General features: G+C 47.2%; 1 protein-coding gene across 1 annotated transcript; it reads left to right on the forward strand.

The window, feature by feature from the left end:
- Positions 1-2,965: 2,965 nt before the first annotated feature.
- On the forward strand, positions 2,966-10,137 carry LOC120850494. The gene is made up of 4 exons (XM_040222990.1): positions 2,966-3,058; positions 9,570-9,718; positions 9,811-9,875; positions 10,124-10,137. Exons 1-4 carry the CDS (start codon positions 2,966-2,968, stop codon positions 10,135-10,137), a joined length of 321 nt encoding a protein of 106 aa, XP_040078924.1.
- Positions 10,138-11,188: the final 1,051 nt, after the last annotated feature.

Genomic DNA, 11,188 nt, shown 5'->3' on the forward strand with positions numbered 1-11,188 from the left:
GGAACCTTTGGGCGGAGTGTCCGGTGAATTTCTTCACGGACAGCCTCAGCGATGGAGAGGGATGCCGGAGCACTGGCCGCAGGTAGCAACTTTCGGAGCTCCTCCCGGACGACGTCGCGGATAACCTCACGGATGTCCCGGGTACGGGCGCCGATCTCGTCGTTAAGCAGCGTGGAGACAACGACGCCGGGATGTCGTTGGTAGTAGGAGGCGCGTGCTTGGAGGGCGCTCTCCACGTTCGTTGCCTCCATGACAAACGCATCGACGGTGGTTGGAGGGTTGCGGACGAGGCCCCCAAAGATGTCGTCCCTCACCCCGCGCATGAGGACACGCAGCTTCTTGTCGGCGGCTTGTGGGTCGGCGAGCGTGCTCAGAGGCAGGACGTCTTGAACGAAGCTGGTGACGGTTTCGTTGGGACCTTGCGTCCTCGTCCGAAGGAGATCTTATGCTCTCTCCCGTCGGTATAGGGTGGCGAACGTCCGCTGCGACTCGGCCACACAGATGTCTCACGACGTAAGCGAAGCCTCGTGATTCTCGAACCAATGCCTCGCAGTACCCTCCAGCGAAAAGTAGAGGTTCTGGAGGCGTTGCTCGGCGTTCCATCCGTTGTGGCGGGCCACGCGCTCATAGTGAAGGATCCAGTCCCCGACGTCTTCGTAGATTTCGCCATGGAAAGATGGCGGCGACCGGGGGGCGACAGGCAGGACAACGACGGGCGGAGCGATCATCGTCGCGGTCTTCTTTGAATTCTGCGGCAGGGGTCCAAGTTCAGGAGCTTGCCCTTGAAGACGGCGGCTGTCACGATGCTCTGAGTCTTCAACGGAAAGTCGTTGGGAAATGGGGCTTGCTGACCGAGTTCTTTGTAGGGGTACGCTGCATGGGTTTTGTACCCCGCACCTCCACCAGAAATGTCACGAATTAAGGCGGCGAGAATGCGAAAATTGAACTGAAAAATAAAGGATTAATGGGCGAACTTGTGCCAACAAAAGAAGTAACGAAAGAGCGTTGAGGGAGCAGAAAAGCAGGCGGCGACTTGGCGGAGAAACAGAAAGCGCGAGCGAGACTGGGACTGACTCGACAAGGTCGCGGGCAGCTGCTTATCTACCGTGCGTCACTATCTCGAAAGTTCGGCAAAGAAGTTTCGAGCGTCGCGCGCTCGGGGCGAGGATGAACTGGCACTTTCGAGAATAACAAAGCAGAGGGAAAGTTACGTTTGCTGCGAGAATGACCGGGAATCTTCTAGAAGATCGTGACCAAGCGTTGCCTTCTCGGCTCTGCGGGCGGCAATATGGCGTCCAGTGAATACTCCCTATAGTACACAGTGCCCACTGCCATAGCTCCTCTGTACCCACAAAGCCTGGCAGTTCGACACTGCGCCATAGGGAACCTGCAATGCTGTTTGGTTTGGCGACATCTAGCGACTGAAGCAAGAAATATTGGGTACCCCTGGGAGTGGCGGCTGCCTTGTTCAAACGTGAGCTTTTGCTCTGGTGGCGCCGCTTAGCCTAGTGTCGGAAGCAAGAAATACTGGGTATCCCAGAAAGCCGTGATCGCGTAACGTGCCAGCAGAGTGGAAGCTACGGCCCTGGCGGGCCAATCGGAACGTGACTGCGTATCACCGGAGCGCGCCTCAACTCCGAAGAAGTATCAGTCTTTTCGCTGCGTCATGTTCCAATATGTGTGCGTTGCGCTCGTATACGTCGCGCATTTTGAAGCCTTCGGCACGCAATGTGAGCGTTCACCCTTTGCCAAGCATCAGCGAGACAGGGTATAACCGTGCTCTCTCACCCTGCTGGCGCCGCCTGGCCGTTGCCGGCTGGCTATAGAGTGCTCGGTCGTAGATTTGGAGCACAAGGATCTGGTAGCACGGAGCATTTCTCCGGGAACCTGTACGTCGGTGCACACCTTTTGCATCGGCGAGCACTCGAAACATGGTTTTTCAATCCGAGGAGAAAAGACGCGGTAGCGCGAGGAACGCGGAGATCACTATGCGGACATTCCATTGTTCCGAAGAAGTGTGTTTTGGAGTCTCGCTGCAGTGAAGCGCCCGTCATGTGGCTCTCTTCCCATTCGTTGTCTGCCGCTCTACCATTTTAATTTCGGAAGCCGCCTCTCAGGACGATCTGCCAGGCTTCGTCAGTATGGAGGACGCTGTGCCAATACATGCACTCCGGAATAATAGAAATTAATACCCGATAACAAAATACCGTCGTAGCACCGTCAATGCCAAGAGCTCATGCCCGAAGATGCGCTTTCACGCGCTCCTGAACAGAAAAAAAAAGGTTTTAGAAAGAAAATGTTTTTATTTGTTAGTGTTTTTTTCATGTGCCCCACGACGCATGAATGCTACGACCGTTCGCCGTGTCTTGTCGCAGCTATCCCTGTAGCTGTACTGTGAATTAACACAGGACTACTCAATCGTTTTCTAGTGCGTCCTGGCTAAGCGTGATTTTAGTTTTCAAACAATGGATTATCACATGGAGCGCCATATAAGTCATTTCGAAATTGTCCGGCCGGGTTTCCTCAAAAAATACAAAAGCGATATTCGAACGAAGACAATAAAATATTCTGCCTGGAGCTCATCGACTTCGCCTGTTAATACATAAAAAAAAAAACACGTAAAATAAAACGCATTTCTTTTCCTACAGGTCTTTGAACCGGATTGGTTAATGGGTTTAATTTAAACTTTGGTTTCACGGTATACCTAGAGCCACGGTATTTTATGCGCGCCTCAAGCCAAAAAGGTTGATGCACGGAAAGGCACGTGTGTGAGAATAATATGTTTTCAAGCTTGAACAATGACTATTGTTCCCTAGCACCTGAGTGACAGGTTATTTTTCACTAACAAAATGAAAATGCGATCTTACATTAGAAACTTATATCAGCGATAGTTATAAAAACGTAACGCTCTCCTAAGACATACACCGTGCCTGTGGGTATATGGATGTGTAAACCTCCAGTGACAATGATCGCTCTGTTCTTGGGAATTCTGTTGTTATGTCACAGTCATGCTGCTTTATCTCAAAATTGCAGCGGAGATTATCCTGATGCCAACGAGGTAAGAAAATACCATTCATGTAACCCGTTTATACGGACGTGATGGATAAGGTGTTTTTTTAGTAGCTCAAGACCCCTACATGAAAATCTATATGTACACGTATGACGTTCGTGTTGTTAGGATGATGCTGTCTGCAGGAGCGAGGATACGATAGCACAATATGAGAGAACACACAAAGAAATTATGAAGGCCGGGCAATCAAGGGGGACCTGCCTCAAGATGGTTGTGCGCGTTACTGCACCGTCTCGTCTTACCTTTCCTGACAGTATGTTCAATTTGAAGGGGAACTCTCATCGTGTCACAGGTTGCCGCTAAATTAATACCAGCATTCTCTCACCAATGATGAGTTTTAACACCTAATGTCCATGGGCAAGATCTTATGCAAAAAATGTCACGCCCGAGTGTCACGAAAAATCGTTACGCACAGGTCGAGTAAACATAAGAGATGCAAAGCCCTCAGCAGGCAATACGTGACATTCCAAAAAAAAGTATCAGTCGTAATAAATCATACAAGCTCACGATCTAGGCAATTTAAAAATAAAAACACGATCAACCGAGCTGCTCAGTGGGAATCAAATTCTCGACCATCTGAAGCGCCGCCCAGAAGTTTTTGTTCGGAGCCACGAAATGTTCTCTTCTTTTTTTTTTTAATGGTGGGGAAGTAAATTACTGTAACTCAATTTTCTGGGCCTTCAGACGCAGGACGAAATAAACCACCTCGGATTTTTGTAGAACGATTAAAAACCTCGCATCCAGGGGTGGGCTTCAAAAATACTTGTGCATTCCTATGCATGTTAAACCGCTTGGTACATATTTCACACTTGAAGTACAAATATACGAAAATTCCCATGCAGTTACTTCACATCGATATCAGCATGGCGGACAGGCATTCACGAGTGTTTTTAATACGCTAAATAATCCTAGCAGCGTTAGCATGTGATTGGGAACATCGTCGTAAGAATCTACGCACACAATCGTACGGGGACAAATAAAAACATTATTTTTTTTTATTCTGTGCTAGAGAACGTCCCAATTAAAACATATCAACCCAACAAAACCTAAATAGGTGATCGCGTGGCTCGACCGGGCAGCGTAGGCGAGTTTAAATATGAGCACCGTTGAGACTAATCGCCCTGTCACCGTCTTCCCCAAATTATTTGGTTGAGGTCTTGCGGAGTACCCGCGTCGCTTAACAGAAGTTTATTGCACTCTGTAGCTTCGAAATTGACGACTGCCGGCTGCGATGAACTCTAATAGACAACCCTCCACGGGCTTTCCACCCGCTGCAGCCGGCCCTGCTCCCAGCAAGTCCGACATCCTAAGGTTTTTGCTGGACTCCTTGAAGATGACGTGGAAGATTGGGTGGACGTTTACAACAAATGGGATGATGAGGATATGCTCCGGAATGTCATATTTTCCCTTTCCAATGTGGCTCAAATATGGTTTATCAACCACCAAGATGAGATATTTACATGGTTACGTTCGAAAACTAAGCTAGCCAATACAAACGACACATTTAGGCAAAATAACAACCAAAACTAAAGTACAGTGTGTTGAATTTTCGCCAGCATTCTGATGACCGTTCTATACTATTAATATACCTGTCTCGGCGCAATATGAAATGACCCGTCGTCCAACTTTGTAAGTTGCCAAAAAAAAATGAAAGACGTGTACAACCCCGTGTAATGCCGAATTAGAGCGCCGCTCTTGAGGAGGAGGAGAGGAGTGTCCAGAAAGGAGGGTATGCCCCTCCTCTGTCTCTGTACCCTCCCCTCCTCCTACTCCTCTTCTTCTCCTCCCCCTGCGAACCTCCTCCCTCTCCCGCTCCTCATCCCATCTTTCTCCTCCCTCCTCCTTCCCCTCGTCCCCCCTCCCTGCCTGCCCCTCGGGACGTCACCGGCGACCCTCGTGACGTCATTCGTGAAGGCCTCCTGAAGTGAATGTCGTAACATTCATAAGTGAGCGTGACGTTACGCGTGATGTCACGTGTGATGTCAATATAGGAAACGTACCATGATAAAATTCACTGGACCCTCGTGACGTTACTTGGGACGTCACGGTGACGTCATTATGGGAAACGTCCCATAATGTAACGTGAGGTCACGAGTGAGACCCGCGCGTTGCATCATTCGACGTTAGCCATATTGTAACGTGCGGTTACGCCGACGGCGACGACGACGGCGACGCCGCTGAAGCCAAAAACGGGCGCCTAAGAGCTGCGCTCTAAAAAAAACCCAAGAACATAGGGCATAAAGTATGTGGGCTATGAAACATATCTCTGTATATTGGAACTTATGCCCGGTAGCTTTTATCGAGCACCCATTTTCTTGCTTCTCTCCGTTTTCAAAAATATCTGGCGTACGTTTTATAGTGCGGCTAGCGGCTCCCCGCCCTCCCAACACCAGACACAGATACACACACTCCCCGCCTCCCTCCCAGTCACAGGAGCACTTCCCAGAAAGACAAATGGCAGGCGTTTTAAGTCGAAAGACAGGTTACGGTTTGACAGTCTTGACACTTGCGCTACTCTAACTTGCGTACATACTGCTTTTGACTATAGCAAGCTACAGTTTAAGGAGGTAGTGACAAATGCCCCTCAACGGTAATCATATATCCCTCCGCCACCTCCACATCCAATAGCGTCCCATCGTTTCCATGACGTAGCGCCAACGCGCGAGGAGGGTCTTGCCTTTCTGTACATATTTGCTTTATTTTTCGACTTTGACTTAGCATTGTGGAAGCCACGAGAGGGAGATTAGAGTTTTCCCCCTCCAAATGGAAACATTACAACTTTCGGGGATTAGCTTCCCCCTCCGATGGATACAGAGGCTGCTTTCAGGGGCTCGGTTCCCCATCTAATGAATACAAAGGTCGCTTTCTTAAAAAGGGGGGGTTGAAGACACGTTGGCACCACTCTGTGGCCATTATCTATCCATTGAAGCGGAACAAGGAGCGTTTCCAGTGAACTCTTCTTTCGACTGCGGAGGGATTTGAAACGGGCGCATCACTCTTGTGGGAGGAGCTTCTCCTACCTTCTTGACATGTAACCGACTATAGAATAGATCGAAGGTAGTGCGAGTTTCATTTATTGCTCTAAATTAAATGTGCCCCCCCCCCCCCCCCCGACTCTTGGAAGTTTCGTGGTTTTCTTTGCGGCTCTTAGGCCGGATCAGCCTGACCACTCCTGTTTTATACTATAGGACCAGCACTTTCACACATGTGCATGAGCAGGGCAGGTACAACAACAAATCCTGTGACTAAGAAGAAGACAAAGTGAACATGTTACTGTTCACTTTGTCTTGCTTGAGGGTGGAGGGTTATTGTTCTATTCGACTAGGTGTTTTGGCTGTCTATCAAGAAGACTCCGAAATTAAAATGTGTAGCTGTGTTTAGAGACGGTGTTGGGCTCGTCCCCTTGGTCTGCATATGGGTTGGGCACATTGCTATTTCATATTTTGGGCGGCCATGAACGACAAATCACATACGCCTTACAAATCCTTAGCAACGCATTCACAACAAAATAACGCATTCATCATCAACGCGAACATAAGAGAATGTCCAACTGTCAACTAATTCAAAACACCGCGCGGCGCCTTTACGTAACAACGTGGGGGTGGCCGACAAGACGTAAGGGTTCCTCCGGATTTCGGTTACAGCAACCCTCACTGGTTGCTGGTTCTTGTGGACTCCAGATGGGTTAAGGTAGTCTGCTTGTCGGTCATAACTGCTGCGAAAAACGCAGAGAAACTACGATCAATTTTCGCAATTTTCGGACTACTGGGAGTCGTAGTTACGGAGTTTCCTTTGTCAGAGTGAAAGCGAACCCGTGCGGAGCTCAAGTTGGTCTGCTTTTTTTGCAGGGGATTTGATGGCGTCAGAACGACTCCGAGCTTCGATTGGTTCAGAATAAAGGATAGCGGGCGCACCTGAAGGCAGCTTGCTTAGAGGTCTACCCACTATTTCTCAATCAAAGGCAATCAGAGCTCAGAGTCTTTCTGACTTCACCTCCACTCCTGCAAAATACATCAGAAGCCGTAACAATCTTACCACCCTGCGCACAACGGGGTAACGTCTAGTTCAAGGTTTCAAGCCCGTCAGAATCGCACGCTCACAGGGCACATCCAACGGAGTAACGTCAAGTTAAAATTTTAAACACGGCTCAAGTGCGCGCTCGCCGGCAAAGCAAACACGCTCAACCGCTGTTTTTTTTCTTTGGGGGGGGGGGGGGGGGGGGGGGGGGGACTTACATGGGCATATGTTTTACGTTGTAGAGAAACGAGCGAAGGGTAGGAAAGGGGGGGGGGGGGGGTCTAGGTGATGGCTTAACGGCTGCAGTGTTTCACTCGTACACGGTCGCCGCCTTGGAGCTGATGCATGTTCTGGGAGATTTTCTCGCTTACGGCCCTATTGGTGTTCTTTTACGCGCCATTATTGTCACTGGTTGCTTACAGCCAATATATCGCTAGCCATCGCTTCGCCACCGCTATTTGTGCTAGTTCGCCCCCATTTTCCGTCGCCGTCAACGCCGCTCGGTTTACTGTCACGATCCGTCTTATCTCAAATATAGATCGCGAAAGGGCCACGGTTCTCTCGCGCTTGCGAAAGAGTGTGACGTTCAAATGAGCCAATCAGAGCACTGGATTTGCTCCATGGTTGTACTCCATGAGAAAGTTCCAATACGGACACACAGCCCAGACGCTTGATGACCCATGCCTGAGATTTGGCAGAACGTGTCGTTTCTCCGTTGGCACCAGACAGCGACATGCAGTTTTATACAGCACTACGGAGTGAAGGAAGTCAACAGGGGGCAAAGGCGTCGTAAACCGAAATTTCGGGTAGAGGCCCGCCAGAAGCCGCCTCGGCTGCTTTTCAAGCCGATTCAGCTTAGGGGGATATGGAATTTGGTGCCATCGCGTCGACATGAGCTCCTTTCGGTGACCCTGCGAGCGTAACCCATAATATGAGCTGCGCTGGATGAATTTCGATGATTGTTTCCTTCGCGCTATGGGTGTACTTCGCCACTGTTAAAGTAACTTTGTAAAGGCATAAATCAACATTAGGCTTATAATACCTACAGTTATATTGTTTTACTTTTATTACGCTGGTGTAAACTCCACCTTCTTTCCTGCGCTTGGCTTCGTGAGTTGCCAACGTATTTAACATAAAAGAGCTTCAACCGTTTTCTATAGGCAACCTGCAATGCTGTTTGGTTTGGCGCCATCTAGCGACTGAAACAAGAAATATTGGATACCCTGGGAGTGGCTGCTGCATTGTTCGAACGTGAGCGTTTACTATGGTGGCGCCGCTGAGCCTAGTGTCTGAAGCAAGAAATACTGGGTATCCCAGGAAGCCGTAATCGCGTAACGTGCCATTAGAGCGGGAAGCTAAGGCCCTGGCAGGCCAATCGGAACGTGACTCCCTATCACCGGAGCGCGCCTCAACTCCGGAGAAGTATCAGGCTTTTCGCTGCGTCATGCTCCAATATGTGTGCGTTGCGCATTTTGAAGCCGCCGGAACGCAATGTGGGGCTTATCATTTACCCCTTGCCAAGTTACAACGAGACAGGGTATAACCGTGCGCTCTCACCCTGCTGGCGCCGCCTGGCCGTTGCCGGTTGGCTATAGATACCGTAAAAAGGCCGATTTTGGCGTAGAACTGCGTGTTTCTTCGCACTTGAAAAGGTGTGCAAAGCTGCGAAGTCGATGCCACGGAAACGTGATTACAGAAGTGACGGTACGCACGTCAAAATGATTTTCAAGTTATATTGAACTCGGAAAAAAGTAAACAAAAGAACCCGAGAGCTCTCATGCGTGACGACGCTCCTCGCAGTGTGATACACCAATGACGCGGCAAACATGCCATCGTCTCCGCCACGGAGGCACCGTCGGCCCCTATCATCCGTATGTGCTTCTCCCAGAAAAAACTTCGTATGGGATTTTAAAATGGCCCAATAGCGCTCCCAGGTTTTTTTCGTCGACTTCCTTCGCACTAAATTTTGCGTATCCGACCCACACATGACGGCGCGGGGGGTTGCGTAATTGCTTCTACGGCACTGTGAGCCACAAGCAATCATTTCTCACCCAACCGCCATCGTCATACGGCTAGAGTCAGGGGACGTATCTCTAGCTGGGATAAACAATACATTTGAGACTAGTATACAAGGCACGAAATCACTTAAATCACACCGCTCTTATTAATTGTGCCACCCACATGTAGCTAAATAGAACTTTCGGCAGCATAGCACGCCTATGCACCGACCAATTTTTAATTATTTAAAATGAACGGTGATGCATTACTCTGCATCTTAACCGAAATATAAAGTGAATTTTTTTAAAAAGAACATATTTTGTAAGTGGCATGAATAGAAAACAAATGCTGCAGTACATCTTCTTTAGGTTTTCTTTTTGCTCCTTCATTTCTTATGCATAAAAGTGTTTTACCCTTCTGTCCTTTCAGGCGGTTACATTGAGGTGATTGAACATTATATTTAAATAACGAAATACATTTCCAGGTTATGAAGAAGCTACCTCAAACATTCATGCTTCATTCACTTGCGAATTATTCGAGTTTAATATGTGGTTACCAACATTTCTACAATGAGACCGAGGGAACTCAGACTTATAGAAAATATGACTTAATATTTAAGTACCCGAAACAAATGTGAGTAATAAATGTATTAATGCAATTTAAAAGAAAACTGTAGTGTGAGTGTATCACAAAATAATTGGAGTTTCAACGTGTTTACTTTGCAGATATAATCAGCCTCTCTATGTAAGAAATGTGACTGGGTACACAATTTTTATGGACACTGATCCAGGTGAGCTTTGGTTAATTCTTTAAAATCATAATTCGTCCGCTCGGAGGAACGGTGACATAACGAACAACGTCCGAAGTCCTTTGCGAAAAAAATGGATATTGGCTTATGAGTATTCTTCGTTCGGATTATTCACGGAGTCTGTAGGCAATTGCGTATTTTTTTATAGTTATGCCAACGCCAAATTAGGAAACACTCTTGATATTTTTAAACAATTTTCCAATTTGTAATTTAATTGCTTTATATTTAAGCAGAAGTAGCTTAAATATAAAGCAAATATAAAGATGATTGTGTCTCATTTTTTTCGTTGTACTTGACAAGCTAGTGATACGGTTTTCTTTAAACGTTGGGCTGATGTGCTTTAGGAGGAAGTGGGCGGTGTTAATATCGCGTATGTGATATGAATATATGCGAGTACACTTTGTGCCATCTTTCTCCTTACCTAACTGCAAATATGTGCCACCAATGGCATTTCAAGTCGGTATGCAGTCTAAGGTTCCGTAGTAACCTCGAAAGTATGAGTGTGCTTGAAGATAGGAATTAGCAGAGAGCCCACATGCTTCAAATCCTGCAGCACTCTGACTGCAGCAAAGTTATCACAGATTGTTTTCTACCCAATTTATTTGCAATAACCTTGTTTTTCTGAAGTACGCTAAATTGGTTGAGTTTTATCATGTGACAATATTTCATATACTTTTCGACAGAACCATGGACTCCGGCGGTATTCAGTCGCGAAATATTGTATTCGAACATGAAATCTTGCATGATAACACGAAACCCGAACCCAAGATTTCCTAAACGTTGGTACCAAAAACTACCTTGTGAACAAGTAGCGTCTATTGCCGGTTCAAATCATTTATATGAACTGAATGTATGGACTTTACTGTGTATTACATTAGGCAGCAGAATACTGTGCAAAACAATATTACCTGTGCTCAAGGTATTAAATGATTTTTAGAAATAGAACATTCCTTTTTAGTTCTATGATTTAGCAGTAATGTTAGCCACACTTAAGCAAAAGCATTTGGCTATGGAATAGCATACACCCCTAAAACCAGCAACGCAATCATCTCGCACTTACAAAGAAGCCTAGACGCGGTCCCAACTTTAATTCTGCTTGCGAAATCCTGTAACTTGACACGAGAATAAGTTTATTCTGGCATCCCTTACAGAAATGTCATATATGACCCAGATATATTTGATATAGGGCCGTATATGGGCATATAAGTAGACATATACGGTCATATATTGCCATACAAGGGCTGAAATCAGGGCAGATATGGTAAGGTGATACCATATATGACGACATATATTGC

Source organism: Ixodes scapularis, unplaced genomic scaffold (genome assembly GCF_016920785.2).
Source record: "Ixodes scapularis isolate PalLabHiFi unplaced genomic scaffold, ASM1692078v2 PGA_scaffold12__126_contigs__length_90152505, whole genome shotgun sequence".
Taxonomy (NCBI): Eukaryota; Metazoa; Arthropoda; class Arachnida; order Ixodida; family Ixodidae; genus Ixodes; species Ixodes scapularis.

Excerpts from the sequence above, each read along its gene's own strand:
- LOC120850494 (XM_040222990.1), top strand. The coding sequence starts at position 2,966 with ATGATCGCTCTGTTCTTGGGAATTCTGTTGTTATGTCACAGTCATGCT. Across the intron at positions 3,059-9,569 it reads ATTATCCTGATGCCAACGAG|GTTATGAAGAAGCTACCTCA; the intron begins GTAAGAAAATAC and ends ATACATTTCCAG. Across the intron at positions 9,719-9,810 it reads TTTAAGTACCCGAAACAAAT|ATATAATCAGCCTCTCTATG; the intron begins GTGAGTAATAAA and ends TTTACTTTGCAG.